The 20,409-nt window shown below is 38.8% G+C and overlaps 2 protein-coding genes across 2 annotated transcripts; one reads left to right on the top strand and one right to left on the bottom strand.

Annotated features, from left to right (window-relative positions):
• Positions 1 to 774: 774 nt before the first annotated feature.
• Positions 775 to 15,980, top strand: LOC139962715 (uncharacterized). The gene is made up of 7 exons (XM_071962950.1): positions 775 to 1,795; positions 4,360 to 4,416; positions 5,969 to 6,418; positions 10,573 to 10,693; positions 11,214 to 11,334; positions 11,929 to 12,235; positions 14,604 to 15,980. Exons 1-7 carry the CDS (start codon positions 1,552 to 1,554, stop codon positions 14,864 to 14,866), a joined length of 1,563 nt encoding a protein of 520 aa, XP_071819051.1. The 5' UTR covers positions 775 to 1,551; the 3' UTR covers positions 14,867 to 15,980.
• A 24-nt stretch (positions 15,981 to 16,004) lies between these two features.
• On the bottom strand, positions 16,005 to 20,172 carry LOC139962716 (LYR motif-containing protein 2-like). The gene is made up of 4 exons (XM_071962951.1): positions 19,820 to 20,172; positions 18,103 to 18,243; positions 17,421 to 17,533; positions 16,005 to 16,887 (listed from the first exon to the last, which is right to left on the bottom strand). The coding sequence occupies exons 1-3, from the start codon at positions 19,859 to 19,861 to the stop codon at positions 17,456 to 17,458; spliced, it is 261 nt and encodes an 86-aa protein (XP_071819052.1). The 5' UTR covers positions 19,862 to 20,172; the 3' UTR covers positions 16,005 to 16,887; positions 17,421 to 17,455.
• Positions 20,173 to 20,409: the final 237 nt, after the last annotated feature.

Genomic DNA, 20,409 nt, shown 5'->3' with positions numbered 1-20,409 from the left:
TTTAAGTCTATTACCCAGCAAATATGTTAGAACCTGAGATGTCATCATTGTTCGTTCCCTTTTGTTTTTATTAAGTAAACATTTCGATTAATTAGACTTCTCGATTGAAATGACGCTATGGTCCCACACGTTTGATACGGTGTCAGTGTTAATTATATTCAGGACGAATATTTCCGTGTTTCATATTGCCTACTTTGACCTTGATTCACTTTTCAATTCCGATAACTATTTTATGCCGGTAATGCTCAAGTTTCATTTTAATATCAGGTTTCATATATTCCTATGATTCAAGGTTTTCATATATCCACAAGTCCAAGTTTGGTTCTAGTATAGGATTTACTGGTATAGACCTTAATTCTCTTGCATTATTCGTTTACTATTGATTCGCTGTTGTCGGTTCACTTATGTTACCATATACTAGTTGTTCTTCTCCTTTGATAATACTGATACATATATATGCAAAAAATAATATTTGTACTGATTTGCTGTATGGTTTTGTCTGTTCAGCATGTTGTCCTTAATGCATATTACTCGATGTACGCCAGAGTGCGGGGTGGCCTTGTCTCATTAGCACAGCAAACCCATGGTGCATCTAAAGATAACAGCCATTTTATTATGGAAACCTAAATTTTTATTATCCAGACAAACAAAAAACCACTGAAAATTTGACGTCCAAGCGTGATGATGGTACTTTCATATTTGGCGATTTCCGCCCTCATTTACTGGAACAGCTCCGGCATTTAAGTGGGTGGAGGGTGTTACGTAAATGATTCTCATTGAAATATATTCAGCATTGGTACACTTTACAGTCAGCTGTAGCACACAGTTCACTTATTGAGACCTATTAACCTATCTCGCACGGTAGGCTTTCATTTATCAGTTAATACGTACCATATGCATTCTTATTCGGATGCGTTATTCGTTTTGGGAACAATTCCTGTTGTTGATATTTATAAACGTTTTGACGCAATAAAGAAGAAGAAGAATAGTAAATTTTACAGGAACGAAAGAAGATACAACTTTCCATCTTTTATCATTTTTGCTCATTAATGCTCTAATGATCTTTTATATCCTTTTGTAGCGGTTGTTTTCTCTTCTTTTTTATCCAAGTTGGATTATCGGAAAGCAAGAACTGCGTCAGACAGAGAGAGGGAGAGAATTTCACAACTTATTCTTTTCCGTTGATTGTGATACCTGCCCGTTCAGTTCTACAAATTGACGTGTTTTGCTGCAAAGATTACACACCGACTAGTATCTCTGAGATCAGAAACTAGAACAACGACACAACGAGAGATTGTATTTACCATACAACAGATAATTGATAGTGGATGATTGCCTTATAGTTTTAATTGTTGTCAATAACCCTTGAAAGGAATTTGCGAAGATCAACAAAGATAATCAACAAGGAAGACAGACTCGAAGCCACTTTTTTTTACTAAAAACTGGTTTTTGTTTAGTATTCAGCATAGCCGTGGAAACCAGCATTAAGGAAGTAGAACACGTACTCATGCCACTATAAACAACAGAGAGAAACCGTATGTTATACCTACCATGGATCTTAAGATAATTGCGCTTCTTTCCTTGATCAAATTGTTCACCACGACGGTTACTATAGTGTCGTCTGCGCCCATTCCTGAGGCGCTTGAACTTGATGAGAATACGCACCATGTTGTCCGAATAAATGCATCCATTGGCGAAAACTGTAACCAGGAGGAGACAGGTGGGAATGATGGAGGATTAATGACAGGGGTGACAGTAGTCGTCTTAGGAGAAACTCCTTGGTCTGTCAATCAAGGTAAGTAGTCACCCAAATAGAATTATTTGTCAAGATCAATTCCAAGGGCGTAGGAACCGGGGGGCGCCAGCCCCCCCCCCAGTGAAAAATGTGGAGGGGCCCAAGTATCATTCCGCCCCCCCCCCCCCCCCGCTTCGCAAGCCAGAAAACTCCTTTTTCATTTCCAAATGAGGAAAAAATCTGATTTGGAGCACCAAATTGCATCTATAAGGCCAGGTGAAAATACAAAATTTAGTTTACAAAATGGAGTGGGTGTTGAAGTGTGCTATATTGCACCAAATTGCATCTGAGGCCACCTGGAAATGCAAAAAATTCTCCCCCCTCCCCTTAAACCCCTCCCCCAGGCCGGCCATCAGTCTTCAGCCCCCCCCCCCCACTCAAAAGTACCTTCCTACGCCACTGATCAATTCTGTAAGTATAATACGATAGGGGGAGAGGAAGCATATTTATCAGTCGTCCAATTAAAGACATTCACTCTTTACCTTCGTTAACTGATAATACAAATCGAATTTTGCGTACTAAGTAACATTATTCGTAAACATGTATCGTTGGGACTGCGAAACACAGTGAAATCAAACATAGATACACCCCTGGTTAGCGGTGGTGTGTATATATGTGTCTGTTTTAATATGTGTGTCTGTCTATGATCGATACCTCACAAATCTTAGTTTCACGATCTTCTCGACTATATAGCATGTTATACCGACCATGCGACCTGATGAAGAATGGGGAGTGCGGGGGAGGGGGGGGGAGAAGGGTTCATAGACCAATTAGATCATGGCCGATGTATGGGTCATATTCATGATGTAGTTGTAGGCTATATCTTGAAAGCTGCCGAGGTTGTGAATACCATATCATATCATATCATTTTCATATCGTACAGTTAAGGGGTCAATGTAGGCTATTTGGACTGGTCCTGCAATATGTGCTATGGCAGTATCCGAGTAAGAGTGTGTGAGAACGTCCATCCCCCCCCCCCCTTACCTCACCTCACCAGACATTCGAAGTTTTTCGGAATTTGGTTTATATCAAAATTGGCATACAATGCTACAGTGGGCAGTTTCTCTCCTTTCGTACAGTTTTCCCCTTCAAAAGGCACCCTTGGCCTACATATGAGCGTTGCTCATTTCCCGTCCCCCCCCCCCCACTGCCTGTCAATGAGCATATAGGTATATGATCTATGTATTAAATGTATGTGTCAATTAAATGTTAGTCCATGTTAAAGTTAATGACTTTAATATGTTGAATTATATCATCCTTGCTTATAATCTACTACAGACTAATATACTTCTGATAATAAGTTCGTCATGCCACCAATCTTTGTAATCATGTCATGGTCACATGCAAGCTTCCATGTATTGGAACTTTGCCAATTCTAGCATCAAGGTTACAATATTTTCCGTTTATGACTTCACATTAAAAGTAAACCCATAATTCTTGTTGTCAAAGTGTTAGTGATTGACAGACGGATTTTACACAAGTGAGTGTCGCGTATGACTAAGAGTAAAAGCTGGGCTTGCGTTGTGTCTCAAGTTCGCTAAGGCTACCATTCTTGTTTTACAGGTTTGGTGCAAAGCTTTCCGGGGGGGGGGGGGGGGCAGGTATAATATTTTTATTTTAAGAAGGAACATGTATATACCATGTATGAAATATTCATCCTAAGAACGTCAAATAGAGATCCAATTATTAGACTACGCGTTGTAACTGACCTGTCACAGAGATTGACGTTGGGAACTTCAATTGCTTCCTTTAACGGTGATTTTGAAAACGTCAGCAAACAATAATCATTTGGTATATTAGGATGTTTGTAAAGCTTGTGGTCAAGTACTCAAGTTTATACATAATTGACATATTTTGTAACATTCAACAAACTTTACACTCACTCGTGATGATAGTGTGGATGGGCCGGGTGACCAGCCTAGTGTTCACAAACGGTGGCTTTACCTCACAAGATATTGATTTTTGACCGACGTTGATACCAGAACCAATCAAAGTTGGCCCCAAATCGATGCCCAATCAGTCTGTTCTTGGTTCCTGCTTTCAACTTATCAGAATTGATTTGAGAGTGTCCGCGGCCATAAATCAAATCTTATTTCTTTTAAGCATCTTCTTCGTTCAACTATTTGGCAAGTCTGGTTATTAAACACACGTCTTATTAGTTTTATATTTATGGTTTTTATGACAATGTTATATATTTACTCACAGGCGATAAAACATGACATTTATAGCTGGGGCATTTGGTCTTGTGCAGCCGGTATAATTCAACCAAACGAAAGGCTGACATTAACCGTTATTAACAAAAGGTGACAATATTGCTCTTCAGGGACTTCGATTAAATCATAAGAACAATATGAAATCATAAGCATTGAAAATGGAAATTTTTGATCATATTGGACAAGGTATTTTTCCAAACTCATCATACATTTTCTAAACTAACAAACAAGTCAGTTTGATACGGCACACATAGACCACGCTAACTCTTTGGCAATTCTTCCAATAAGATGCAATAGTAGCGATATTTGTAGAGCATTTACAAACTTTTTCTTTAATGTTTTCATTTTCAGAACTAGTGAATGAGAGCAGATGTCCGGAGCCACTTTCCTCATTATGTACCTCAGACGGTAGGTTTGTAATGGCGCCATCTAACTTCCGTCAGCTGCCTATGGTTTTATCTACATAACTGGTTACATCCCTATATGTTCCGACGTCTCTATGTTTCGACGTCTCTATGCTCCGACAATACGAAATCATTTTTGGACTCGTAATTTTTTTTGATCAACATTTTTTCGGACCTAACTTTTTTGGGGGACCACCGTGTTTTCTGACCAAATTTTTTCGGACCAAAATTTTTTTGGACTATTTTTTTGGACCAACATTTGAGTACAAACAATTACATTTCGGGTCACAAGCAATTTTCGGTCACAAGCACTACTTGGGTCATAACAAAATTTGGCCCTTTTTTTTGTGAAAAAAAGTTGGGTCCAAAAAAATTAAGTCCCACTAAAAATAATTGGGTCTGAAAAAATTTGGGTCAAAAAAATTTCAGCCACCCAAATAAATTTGGGTTCGAAAAACTTTGGGTCCAAAAAAATTTACAAAAAAAATGGGGTCACAAAACTAGTTTTCTTGGTACAACCAAATTTTTGGATAAAAAAAATTGCTCCCAATTTTTTCTTTTTGTCTGAACATGTAGACACGTCGGAACATAGGGACGTCGGAACATAGGGATGTCACCTAATAATTATAAACCTGTATAGTTTGTCCTTTGAGTCATCTGTTGTATCTGTTTTTCTTCCTGTCACTTGAGGACTGTTAGCTCTAGGAGTGTTAGCTCAGTGGTTAACGCCGGGGGGTTGAAGGAGTGCACCCTGCAGGTAATGTCGTCTGAAGGGTTCACGCAAGTTTTCATAGTTTATGTCCTCTGAGAAGTGTACCCAAGTACTCCTAGTATGTCGTTTGAGGAGCTCACATCGAATGCTAGTTTCCAATCATGCAGTATTTTATGTTTTTCTTACGAAATGTCTACCAGATGATGATGATGATGATGATGATGATGATGATGATGATGATGATGATGATGATGATGATGATGATGATGATGATGATGATGATGATGATGATGATGATGATGATGATGATGATGATGATGATGATGATGATGATGATGATGATGATGATTATGATGTTGATGTTGATGATGACGATGATGATGTTTGTGGTATACTTTTGACAATCTTGTTTTTTATCATAACACCGATCAAACTTGCATGGAAGCAGAATGATATAAGTAACCACCAATAAATCACATGTCCCAATCTCATTGAAACTAAACATTACCTTTTTCGTCATACACCTAGTAATCCATTGAATGAAAAGAATTAACGTAACTATTTGTACGCCATATATTGATGATGAACATTTAGCCTTCAGTAGGCCTATTTCAGTTGAAAATGGTACATCTTCGCTTAGAGATTATATCTATATACGAGGGAGGTGGGACGGAGGGGGAGGGGTGGTGTGAGGGGTACATGGAATCAATTAAATTGTGATGTGAGGGAAATAAAAGTGATTTGTCGATGAGAAATGCCAAATCCTAAGCAATATTATTATGATAACCTCATTGATGATGTTGAATGACGCTTCAAAACTTTTTTTTTCTTTTGGTTTCGTTAGATGGCCTTTCTTACACCAGCCCCTTCTTTGAAGGTGATATCGTCTTGGGTACCTCCACGAGGAGGATGATTGAAGAGTCTCGGGCTGCGAGGAGAGAGGAACATCAAGACGGAAGGCCGGAGGTGACAAGTAACACAGACAACGAAGACCAGCATCAAGAAGAGGATGGTGGCGGACGTCAACGCCCTTATGTTGTGACGTCAGTCGTATCCGGGGGTAACCATCGGGTAGTCATCACATCATCATCATCTACCTCACACAAGACAGGCACACAACTGAACCGTGGCTACGGCTTTAGTCGTACCCATGGAGGATCTTACGTACGCCACCACCATTCAAGAACCTACTCAAGTAGTAGCAGCAGTAGACGTACAAAACGAGCTCTTGTTAAACCGAAGGAATTTCGCTGGAAAAATGGAATCATACCCTTCACGATTGACGACAATTTACGTAAGTAAAATGATTATGTATAGACTATATAGTATGAAACTGTATGCAATATATACACTTAGAACTGGTCTATAGTAATAAAACGGTTCCATTCGTTGCGTTTATTTTATTTTTTATCTTTCTGTAGTGGTCAATAAGTTGGTTATGGCTGATTTTGTTTTTCTGACTTTGTCAAGGTACATATGATATTTCTGCAGCGTAAACTCATTAAGTGGTGTAGCGGCTATCTTGCAGCAACGCTTCATAATTACAAGGAAAATATCATTCAACTGTGGGTCATTAGAGTAATATAGAGATCAACATAAATGATTGACCGAAGTCATTAAGTATGAACACTTCTATGGGTTTCCAACAAATTAACCCCATTGCACAATTAAGATCGATGTACGTCTATATAGGTAATCATGGTTGCCAGATGAATGGTTTTTTAGAGTCTGTCGCGTATTCTTTTCTGTCCATCGGCCCGTATTAGTATTTGGAGTCAGGCTAAAAGGGCAAGGGCCCTGGCAAATAAAGAACGCAATGCGAAAATCACTTTAAAGTAAGATTTAATGCCCCCCCCCCCCCCCTGGCGCAAATGCGTTTAGTAAACCTGTGGTTATGATACTTGTGACCTTTTAACAAGTACCTATAATTACAGTTTTCAGTGAACTTTCAGACCTGCAAACCGGGAATATAAATGAATACAGTATACGCTCCTTTTATGATTTAACTGTTGGAATTTATGGCAACTGTTACCAACTGGCATAGTAACATCATCATCATCATCATAATCGTCGTCGTCGTCATCTTGTGGGGCTATTTGCACAACTCATTTTCATATCTCGTAATTTTAGAATCTTAATTTCAGCTGACTTTATTTTGTCGAGACGGCTCGCTTCGTTTCTTTTCGTTTCGTTTCATATTAGTTAGTTTACTTTTCTTGCAACTCATTACATGATGCAACCAAGGGTGGCATAATGAATGATGTTATCACTCCATTACGATGCATGTGTATAGGTCATGCTGCACGCTAGTTCTATATACATGGGCAATCCATTGGCCTGTTGTACATTGTAGTTTAAACCACATAGGAAACATATGGAAAATATTTAGTCACGTGACGCCTATAAAAGTAGGACGGCATCCTGAAAGCATTCAAATTGCATATAATACATCAATATAGTTTTCAGTATGGAAACCACAGACCATAACTATATTGTTATTCATAGGGTGCTTAAACTAGAACATTAAGATTCATTAAAGGGTGACTTGAGGATGAATTTGAAGTTTTTATATTGTAGTCCCAAGAGAAAAGAGCTTCGCATCTATATTATTATGCATTTGTGGCTGTTCCTGTTGCACGAAATTCAACATAAAAGTAAATTTTGGAATAATCGTTATCAAGCCAAATTGGTGATGATGTCAGATCATCAGTGGCTGACCTATAAATGTTAATTTTAAGACATTGTTTTCAAAATTCTGATAATTAAGTCAATCAAGACAAGTTCTTTTAATTTCACACAAACAAAACCACCCGTGGGTGACATTCTGCTCCATTTGTCCGTGACTAATTTATAAAGCATAGCGAATATGATATGTCAGGCCATAAAAAGTATTATAGTTGCCTATTGAGTTCAGTTCCGCATCTGGGAAACTGGCCTATTAATCTTTGTGTTCATGTTTGTAGACAAAATGGTCAAGTGGCTGTCATTGATGAGCCTCGGCTGTTTCAAATGGACATTTCTAAAAAATTACAAGTAGTATATAAATACCGCCTGCAGTCATTGCTGCAACAGCGGTCCGACAACTTTTAGGCCCACGAACTATATGAGCTTCAAAGAGGACTGAGGCACGACCCCCCTCCCCCTCCCCCCCCCCCGACATGCGCCATTCCAAATCTACCTTGGATTATGGACGTCGATAAGCTCCGAAACATGAGGAATAAATTTTTCCGACGTCTGGAAAGTTCCGGCGACCTATTGAAAAAACCCTCACGACCAACTTTTGGCGCCTTTTAATTTGTGGACGGCTGTCTATGGCATATCAACTTTAATAGTGTGATAAAAGTCCTTTAACTGTTCACCGTTTGTACTCAGCTGTCCCACCCAGTTGGGACATTTTTTCTATACTGTAGTGTTATGTCCCGCTTCAGAGCACTTGTATTGTCAGTACGAGCTGTATGAATATCATGTTTCTATCAGATCAAGGTTAGGAACTGTTTGTACTGTCAATACCAGTGCTTTGAGAGCATGATATTGGAGTACAGTTTATAGAGGTATTAGCATTAGGAAATTGTCCCAACTGGCTGGCTGTCCAGCCGGTCCGCTGCATTTTCAGAGGGAGGGAACCTCATCCTTAAGAACAGCAACAATTTCTTTAAACCTATCATGCGGATTGTATAAATTCTCCATGCATACGAATGTAACCAGGGTAACGTACTTTGTAGGATAGGGAAGCAAGCTTATATAGGCCTACCATAGTACCTGAACGCTAGCTGGCAGCCTCGCTTATTTTCATAACACTCACCTATATAGTGTTTGGTGTTTCATTGGATGCTTTGATTCGCATATAGGCTATAACGGAAATCTTCGGACTTCCACATCCGAATATATCGTTGGCGATGTTTGTTCATATAGATCTGAAGCTTTACACAACACAATAAAGGTGCAATAACAACACATGACAACCCTTCATTTGGGGAAACAGGTCAAAATGTATGATTAAAGCAATTTCCAGGATACAGAATATCACATGCCTGTGTTAATAAGTTCTGTTTACCTCTAAAATGTTTAATATCATAAATTTGGATCTGAAGTAGGCCTACCTTCAAGTTTCTATAAGGAAAAAAAAAGTGAAAGAAAAGTAAAGAAAAAAAAAAAGGCGACATTTATGGGGATGACCTATATTACTTAAGTTCGGTAAATGAGGGCGTCCTTACTATCGTTGTTAATTCAAAATCATCATTGTGCCTTAGCGTATGATTGCATGTATAGTGTATGTAACCAGGGGGGGGGGGGGTAGGAAGCTTCCAAAAAGTGGAGGGGTGCACAACATCAGAGGGGCGCTATCTCATTCCACAACCACCACTCGTTATGCTATAAACCGGTACACACCGGCCATATCATATATATAAGATGTGTTAGTATGCTATCATTACTTTTATGGTGCACGTGAATAATTAAAATAAAATATTAAAATTAACAAAGGCTTAAGATATCCAAACGACAGTTCTTCATCAAAAGAGCACAATTTATTTTCCAGTAGGGCACATATGCTATTTTGGAAAAAAAAGTGAGGGGGCACTTGCCCCCCCCCCCCCCCCCGATTCCTACCCCTGTATGTACCCACAGTGTTGAACGAATATACTACCCTTCAGGTTCCAGCATGACGTTTTCGGAGCAATCATTTTGTGTATAAGGTAGACTTGAATTTGTGTTCGAAAAGCCCGCAATGTATAGGTCTACATACGTAAGTTACTCAACATAAGAGTCCAGCATCATGTACGTGTAATGCACTTGATTGTATAACAGCACACACATTTGAATCAATCACAACACCGGAAAGAAATACGTTTTGAGATATTTCCTTCTAAGGTGATAGTTGATAGTAGCGCTATAACGAAGATAAATTTATATTTTTTTATATTTTAAAGCATAAATACCAATCATTAGTAGGCCCAAAGCCGGGCATCAGATATGAGAAGCCGTGCCTACACAACAAGGAACCACTGCCATATGTTCCTCGCTAACAAGCTGCTTGTATCGTCTTAAATTTCAATTAAAGTAGAAACCCGATAAAGGCAGATAAAGACAATGGTCGAAATGAAGATACAATGAGAAAGATAAAAAACTGATTGAATTCAACCACGATACGTCAAAACACTGATTAAACTAGCTTAGAACGTAAACCATGAAACCATCAAAATCATAACAGGCTAAAAGTATAGTATGTTTAGTGATGTATAATAGAAATACACCGTAAGATACTTCTTTTCATCTACTCGTTCCCGTCCCCCCCTCCCCTCCCCCCTCTCCTCCTCTCAATCACCCCTCCCTATCAACTCCCCGATCGATAAGTTTAACCACTGGATTCATAAATACATTATTACATGCTTAGCAAATGGCCTATATGTGATTTTATCAATATTTGCATATTATGTTTCTTGGTTTCAGCGGACGATTACAAAACAGTCATTCGAATGGGGATGCGACATTGGGAAAGGAGAACCTGCGTCCAGTTTGTGGCAAAGACTGATAAGAAGAAAGACTACCTTCGGTTTGCATTCTATCCAGGGTAGGGCCTTTGTCTTTGAATATTCATCCTCGGCAACTTAATTAGTATCTCAACTTCTCAAGTATATTATCCTAGGTTGACACATCTGGAATGACCAGTTTGATATGATTCAATATTATTTAGCCTGATTCAGTGGCCGAATGGCAAAATGTTGCAATTGTGCCCAGATTGCATCGCGATTGCTATATGTCTGGGAGAACTTGTGGCGGGTGAGGTGGGCTGGCAATATATAAATATATATATAGTCAGTTCTGGGACACCAAACTGCGCCCGTTTGTGTATCATTTTATAGATTTTACATTTGGTACAGCATTGAACATTATCCACACCGCACCCCCGTTGCCGGTAAGTACATGATTATATTGTTAATATGTGCGGAACAAACCCGTATCTACCGTTGAGATGTACATAGACGCTATATGCACGCCCTTAGAGTGACCTTCTTACCCGACCCATCCCGCATGCTTTGATACATCATCATTAGTCCTACGAATTAACTTTTCTTTGTCTATAATTACAGGTGTTGGTCCTTTATTGGTAAGCAAGGCGGGGAGCAGATTCTGTCCGTCGGGTTTACTTGTAACACAATGCGAACAGTTGTACACGAGATCGGGCACGCCGTTGGCTTATGGCATGAACAGGTACGTATATCACTGCAGTATGGAATGCAGTATGTGAAAGAAAACAGAATGGGATCAATGATACAAACCAGCGGTTATCGAGGGAGTGAATGCTATGGCAGCTATACGTTGAGTGAAAAATGTAGGTCTGAGTTTTATAATTGGGGATTGTCCCAGCGGCAGCCGAAACTAGGCCTAATTTTACGTCAGACCAGAGCCTGGCATACTGCCTACTATAGTTTAATATGTCACGTGATCCACGCAAGTACGGTATACCGGTATGTAAACATTCCATATGTTGTCGTCATATCTGTATAATGTATTTCATCGCTAACATTAAGTTAAGCATTTCCGTGTACATCTTATAAGTACGTTATATGTCACCCCCCCCCCCCGGCCCTCTCAACACACACCCCCTATTGAGGCAGGGTCCCGAGTCTGTAGCCCCTTGATCTCACCAGGCCTGTCCCACGTTAAGAAACGTCACTTATCTGTCCTTCAATGTCACTTTTAAAATAGATATATAACAATCGAATATTCTTTATATAGTTATGGTATATAAGGTGCGTATGCTCGGTGCAATTTTCGTCACGACCTGTCATTGTTTCTATGCAGAGCCGGAGAGATCGTGATAAATACATCAAAGTAGTGAAAGCAAACATCGCCCCCGGAGCAGCAGAGAACTTTCAAAAAATCGACATCGAGAACATCACATCCTTGGGCTATCCGTACGATTTCGATAGTGTGATGCATTACGACGCTTTGGCATTTACAAAGAACGGAGCACCTACCATGAAAGTGCGTAAGGAATATCGCGATATACCGTCCACCGAGTTAGGAATGAAAGACAGACTCAGTGACCTAGACATCGCCCAGGTCAATGCTATGTACGAATGTAATCAGAAGAAACCACCGTCAGAAGGTTGGTATTTCCGTTACCTTGTGGGAATAAATGTACCTAACGTTGAACCAAATTTGTCACCGAATACAATATGGATTATTGGACGACATATTCGAATAGACAAAGAGGGCTTCCATTAGAAGACCTGGCCCTCCCTTCAAAAAGAAATTATTTTAGGTCAGTTCCTGTTCGTCTTTAAGGGATGGCCTCTGCAGTACTCTCAATTGTCTTAATTCATCACCAGTCGGCCCCTGCGGGGTGACAGGCCCTAGTCATTGTGTTCAAGGTGCCTCGTATACCGTGCAAGTAACCCCCCCCCCCCCCCCCCGCACCTCCTCTAGTACAGATACCCATAAAAATCGACGTACTTTCATGGTGTTACTCTGTCTTCATGTCAGTTAAATGCAAAATCGTCAGGTCTATTGCTGCTGCCGAGAAACCGCATTTATTCGGGACAGTGTAAACCTGATTATATAGGCCAACGACTTTTACAACATTGACATGTCGTAAATATTGACACGAATATTTGCGCCCTTGATCCGAACACTATATATGTTGACGCACAACTATTGGGTATTAACTTGCCTTCAGTATTTTTACGTGTTGTGTGCATTATCCTAACAGGGAGCTGCTATCCTACATTAACCAGGGAGTTGTTATGGGACAACTACCTGCATTAACAATCTCTCTACTGGGAAATCATCCCGTTTTGAACCTTTGTATAGCCAGGGAGCTGTAATGGAACAACTCCCTGGTATAACCATCTGCCAGTTCCCGGACACATTCCATCCCTTTGACTGTTATCGGTTACTTGCCTTAGGCTGACAGTAACCTAGGCAGACATTAAACTTGGCAGTCAGGTTGACGTGTGTGTATATATGAAGCGAGCTTGTAAACACGGTAACTCCAAAAATACATGATAACTGAACTTGATATGTCGTACATGGAAGTGTCTTAGTGAGTATACGAAGCCTACTAAAATTGGTGGAGATCAAAGGTCATTTGAGGTCAAAGTCGGAAAACATTTTGAACATGATAACTCGAGAAGGACAACTAATTGGTTGAGCGTTATATTTGGTATGTAGATCTCCCTTGAAGAGTGCGAGAAGCCTATTGAAATTGGTCAAATGTATTATTTGAAGTCCGCATTACAGAAATTCTATAAAATTCTTGGAAACATGTGAATATGTCAAGCTGGGATGAACATTTTACTTAGTATACTGCACCTTAGTGTACAGTATGCAAAACCCCTGTTGGTTTTTGTCGTGGTCAAAAATCGTTTTAGGTCAAAGTCTGAAAAACTTGTAGACATGATTACTACAAAACTGAAGATTGGTGAAGTTCATACTTGACATGTTGATCCATCTTAGTGAATACAGAGACCCTGTGATGTTGTGTAGAGGTCCAAAGTCATCCGAGGTCAAAGTCTGAAAACCAGATAAACTCAAATATTACAACTTGAATGAGCTCCATACTTGGTAAAGAAATCCACCGTAGTATACATTCAAGTGTGAAAACCTCGTAGACATGATACATCCAAAAGTTTTGATGATGTTCATACTTGATTTGTGTATCCATCTCAGTGAAAACAAATACCATATTATGTTATGTAGGGGTCAGAGGTTATCTTAGGTCAAACTTTAAAACCCTCGCAACAACACACAAACTTGAAAAAGCTTCATATTTGCTATGATCGTGACCATGAGCATTCTACATTAATGCATTTAACTTGCAGTCTGATATCCCACATGGGTTTCAGCCATTTTTATCATTTGCGTACGCGCAATAATGATCAAAATGCTGTTTTTGACATATGACCCTTTACGTCATAATTCACGGAGGCACTACATCTCATGTCCACACCCACGTAGTTTCTTAGTACGGTTTAGGAGTTCGTGACACTTTTTCGTTCACACATTTGTTTTCTATTGTATTAGCTACAACCCGGCGATGACATTTCCCTTTATTATAACCCTGTGTCTCCTCCTCCCCCCCCCCCTTTAAATCATATCAACCACCCCAGTTTGTTTTAGTAGCTCAAGGGGTGCGACAATTTAGTACAAAACCTCATCCCCAGTACACTACGTATAGGGATGCATTTTGGATTCGCAAATTCTCTACAAAATGTGAAAGCGGATATTTCTGCGGTACTTCATACTTACTTCGAAGATGTGTTAAATTCGCCAAGTCCAAATGTCGTGACAGAAGTACAGGCTTTATTAACAACCTATCAGCTATATGAAAAGGGATGGGGCGTATTATGAAAACAAAAGACCAATGTATCCTTATATGAGTATTGCCCCCCGTATACCTGTGAACATTTTTTCCAGCCCACCCAACCCCCTTCACCACCCTCATTGTTATAACATGTTCCATCTGTTTCGTTCAGAATGTTTCCAGAGTGAAGCTGGAAAGGGGGAAGAATATCGTGGCGAGATCAACTATACTGACGATTTCATCACCTGTCAAAAATGGACTGCTCAGTGGCCTCACAAACACGAACAGTATAGTAGCAAACCGCGCAAGAACGAACGGAACGGTCTCGGAGAACATAATTACTGCCGCAATCCGGATAGCAAACGGAAAAAACCTTGGTGTTTTACAAACCACAAGAAAATTCGCTGGCAGTATTGCCCAATAAAGTTATGTTAGGTTAGCAAGTAGTCGTCATTAACCAAATATCTCAACTGATCCATGTACGACTGGATTTTATGCGACCGACCTCAAAATATTGATATTTTACATATTGTAAATGCTTACTGAGATGTTAGGGGATTCTCTCGAGGTTGTGCCTTTAGGATATTGGGCGGTGAAGGGGGAGGGATGGGGAACCAGACTGTAAGACAGGTTGATCACTTAGGACAATTATGTCCGGGTCTCATGTTATGAAAATAAGAAATACAATATTCTTTATCCAATATTGCCTGGGCTCTTTTTTTTACCCCGGTAATGTATCCACTCGGACCTACCACCTGCTGCGGGATGAAGTAGGTTCCAAGTTTGCTTTCGTGTAAACAAAAGTCAAAGTTATTCAGCAGTATTATAGTCTACAATGTGTAACGCCAGAGATGATAGCAATGTGTCACTCCGGTTCTAAGCTAGAGGTACAGTGAATGGGAAACCAAATCATACATCAGATGTATCAGATATTGCCCAGGCTATTTGTCCACCTACCTAACTATGATGTGGACAAATCTAATCTGGTAAAGGTTACATATTCATTTTATGGGATAGGGTGTGAATTGATAGGGAGGGGCGATGGAGGGGGTTGGTGGTTGGACACCCTCCAAAATCATCCATGAAATTGAATACTATGAGTCTCTTCAATTTGACCGCATGCAATTCGAAATGAGATGAAATTGTACTTTACTCGATTGAGGAATTCTCGGTATGAGAGGTTGGTGTTAACCCTGTGTTTGACCGCATTGCAAATTTAAGGTTTACTAGCAGTACAATCTGAAGGGAATTGGTACGAGATATCAGTAATGCAATATTCAATAATTTCTTTCTGACATTACACACTTTATTATATACTTAACTTTATGAAAATCTTAATAACTTCATAGCTAGAAGCAGAAGTACTGTAACTGTCTTCCTGAAATATTCGTATAACTGCACTTATTGAATTTGTTATCAGTTGTAAGATGACAATGCAATATGCAAATACACACAGATTTCGTAAATGATTATTAAATATCATTTCCTCTCTTGTAACGAAAGGTAAAACAATAATAATTTTGTATTCAATACAAAAAGAAAAGACAAATTTGGAAATGTTTTTGTAATGATCATTGTTCCAAATCAGTGGACATATTGAAATGATGTCTCACCTCTCTGTGATGCTTGCAAGACCATACACCTTTCCTCTGTCATGTAAAGTCACCAAAACAAATGTACAGTATTAAACTACTACCTGCTCTAATATATGCTAAATAGTAGCTTGACTATATTTTACCTGAGTAAAATTGCAATGGTTTGCTCAGGAAACATCTTTCTCTCCAGAACCCTGCCCTCCACCCCCCCCACCTCCCCACCAATTTCTCCATCAATGATGATCTTTAGACCTGGTTCATATCAAAGCTGCCTTTTGCTTTAAATATGCTACAGTCTGATATTACCATTCTTGAACATTTTAAATTAAAGATAAGATACCCGTTTAATACCATTTCTCCTAAAAAATTCACCCGGAAAGACGAAACGTATTTTTTAATATGTCTTTCAGTTAGATTGATGAGTACCCTGATATATCTGAATATAACATGATCAAAATGACAAAACATTAGCACCCAACATAAAATGCTGAATTACAAGAAAAATGTTTGCAAGCATCTGTCCAGCAATTATAAACATAAATAATAATTGTTATAACATTGAAACGTTGCTTTGTGCTACTACATTGAACCAAGCTGACCATTAGAGCTCTACTCAACAATCCCAGCCAGTCCGGTAATCTTTCCTCTTCTTGAACCAAGCTGACCATTAGAGCTCCACTAAACAAGCCCAGCCAGTCTGGTAACCCTGCCTCATCATGAACCAAGGTGACTGTTAGAGCTCCAATAAACAACCCCAGCCAGTCTGGTAGCCTTGTCTCATCCTGAACCAAGCTGACCGTTAGAGATTGTATTGTTACCTTCATCACCATCACTCCGATACTAGCATGTTCATCATAGACCCTACAAATCAAAGATAGTTTAGTGTTTAAAGAATGAGAATAAAATGTTAAAATTTTCAACCATCAAAATATCTAGATGAGCAATATACATTTATATTTTTCCAGAAAAAGAGGGCTGGCATCTGAGTGTGTACAGCAGTGGTCTGCAATCTTTTTTTCTGGTGATCCAGGAAGTTAATGTTACATGTGAAGCATAACCCACTCTGAATGACCAAGAGGAACAAAACAGTTGTATAGATAGCTTTTAGAGACATGTGTTTCATTTACTATCATGGCTTTGTAATATAGTTTACATTTATAAATATGTGGCATCCCTTTGGAGGAGTACCTTTATGAGTTACTAGTATAACAGTAAGTTCTAATCTGCTTGTGGGAAATCCCTGTTCTTGTGTTCATAGAAACAAGATATCTGACAATGAAATTCCATGGAATAGTTTAGTTATTTTTAAGGATATTTCTGAAGTCTGGACAAATGTTGTGACTCTCCCAATGTTTTCCATGTTAAATACCGTCACAAGCCTTCATCTGACTCACCTGCAAGGCTGATTTCTTCAGCTCATACGTAATCATCATTTAGCCATATTCACAGCCTGCTGCATTTCATTCAGAGTCTGCCTTCCTTGCATAATTAACATTTTAATTGCTGCCTGTGAATTTCAAAAAGTTTTACTCATTAAATAATGAATGGCTACTCAGGTATAAATTTATAAATATTACAAACTATTATCTTAATTCATGAATTGACTACAGTGAGAACCTTTGTCAATAAAATGGTTGATTGACCAATAAAACGACAAAGAAAAGACTAGAGTAGAGTATAGCTCACATATGCAGCCGCTTTTAAACACTGATAATTTAAATAGAGGATTAAGGGTTAGGGGCTCGTCACCATATTAAACTTTCATTTCAAAGCTGTCTAGGCCTTTGGTTTGAATGAATTTTTAAAGAATTTTAACTACGACAACGGAAAAGATGTTATTGAAAATTCGCAATGAGGATGTTAAATGTAAATATTATTACATGAAACATAAAGCAATACCAAATACCAAAGAAAACACAATTATGAAGCTACAATGTGTTTGCTGATAATGGTCCCTATCATGCTATATATGTGATGCTATTCTCTTACCCTCCCCACCAGTACAAGTTACTAACAAGTCACTTATCTTCTACAAATATTTTCTTTACAACAACTATATCAGCAATACATTGTTACCTCATCAGTTTGCATTTTGTTCCTTTTAAACTCTTCTCTGGTCCAGAGTGTCAGTTCAGCCTTTTGATTGGTTTCTTCTACTGTACGAATAACCTTGAAAGCATCCCTGTAGAGTTTAATCACTTGCTGTCTGAGGAGAAACTGTGGAATACGAAAAACTCATTAATAAAAGAATGTAGTAAGAAAACTTTACACCTATAGACATTTATAGCAACTGTTCTTTATTACTAAACTTATATAAATGTAATATACTGGTTTGTGAAAACATACAAACCTGGGCAAAGATTGTTTAACATGAGAGAACTTAAGATTTAAAGTAAGCAGGTATAATATTGAACGGGTTTTGGAAATGTAACAAGTATTGCCAGTATGCCAGTGCTGGTTAGGTTAACTGTAGATTGTAGGAAGTATCGGGTCTGGCTGTGTCAGGGTTAGCGTTCAAAATTCCTAACCTACATTACAGCCGATTCTAATGATAGTTACAGTACAGATCCATGTGCTCAGTAACTAAAACTTGAGATAAGAATGCTGTCATTGGGGTTTATTCAAGTTTGCTTTTGAAATATTGACTTTGAATAAATGGTATTACTAGTGATGGGCTGATAGCACTAGACCATAACAGGGGTGCTCACTACTGTTACAAATTTAGGACAATACTAAGCATTGTTTCAGTTCAACTGTTGTGACACTATATAAAGTAAACATGTGGTATGTTTTGTAGGCTTCTCATCTGGTTGCATGCATCCAACGACATATACATGTACATTAACTTGGATATCTCACTACACAGTAAGAAAATGTTATTAAGAAAATGTATTATACATGGAGGATCATGTGGCTTGCTCCATGGTGATATACATAGTAATAATTTTGCCAGTAGTTTTATGAGTTTGAAATGATGATAATTTAAGATTGCATGCTTGGAGATAATGATTGATAATGGAGGTTGAAATTTACTTCCATTTGTCAGAGATATCTTTTCTGCATGGACCCTTCTATATGCACACTGCAGGGCCATATAGAGTATGGGGATCACTGGTATCCTGTTAGGTGCTTGTTGCGTGTATGTACGGCATAGAGACTTGTGTTGCTAGGGAACAGCGAATCTTCTGCTGCTTGTGTCCATATACAAAGATACAATCCTGATAGATGCTACATGCATTCCATCAGCAGTTTGATTGTTTGAAAGATAATAGAAAATTGCAGTTCACATCGATACATGTATCATCACTCAGACAATGAGTGCAACAAGAAGTTAAGGGCTACTATGGAAAACTTCACATTTGGCTTATATCTATGCGTTCAATGGAGGACCTGTCAATCACGAAAGGATATGAATTAGCGTGTAACAGAGTGATAATGGGAACTGAGCTTCCCATGTTAAGCCTACTATGGGTTTCTTGTGTTACTTATGATATCAAGGTATTTTGTTTGTACATTTCTTGCATGAAATACCTATCGAATAACCAAAGTAAACACATACGTTTGGGCCTAACCAGAGCGCATTACGGTCCATATTTTCTTGGTTCTGTTAGTTATTTTGGGCAACGCCCTACCCTGTAGCACCATTAACGTACTATGGACCTAGGATACCGTCACAGTCACACTGACATTTTTTTTATCGTGGAACTGGTTATCAGATAGATATGAACATTACACAACTAGTCCAAGTTTCAAATTAAACAATCGAGATGGTGTTAAAAGTACCAAAACATACCTTCTTCAAATTGAGCGCATGTGGTGGTAATCTAGTTGTCATAATAACTGATTTGGTGGAAACGTTTCCTTCAGATTAGAGTAAGGCGGTATCCAAAGTCGCACAATTCCGTCACATAGGCACTGGCTACAATATGAGTGTTGTTCATAGAAAATGATCTAGGTGTTCTAATACCAGGGTTGCCAATTTTACTTTTACGCAACAGGCCAAATCGAATGAATAAGAGCCAAATAAGAATTTGCTGTTAGTTTGCAACAATTGACCCTGCACATTGTTAGGAATCATCTGTTTGCAATTTCGTTGCAATATTCATGGTGTCCGATGTTTTTACCGACGCGTTGGCAATTAGTCGGACTGAATAGCAAGAAATGATTAAACTGTTCTTTGGTGGAATTTAGCAATTTTCAGCTGCTATTTCTGGTAGGTCCGACTGAGAAAAACCCAAAATGCTGGACGTTTTATTTTTCTCCAGCCAATGAATTTAAAAACAAATAAAAAAATTATGTAATTTTCGCCAAAAAGACAACGCGATGTTTTATACTTACTGCAGTATGGATTATATACGGGTAATTCGCTACAGTAAGGGAATT

This window comes from Apostichopus japonicus, chromosome 21, assembly GCF_037975245.1.
Source record: "Apostichopus japonicus isolate 1M-3 chromosome 21, ASM3797524v1, whole genome shotgun sequence".
In the NCBI taxonomy this organism is placed as follows: domain Eukaryota; kingdom Metazoa; phylum Echinodermata; class Holothuroidea; order Aspidochirotida; family Stichopodidae; genus Apostichopus; species Apostichopus japonicus.
The sequence above is the reverse complement of the archived record's forward strand: the minus strand, read 5'-3'. Positions and strand labels throughout refer to the sequence as shown.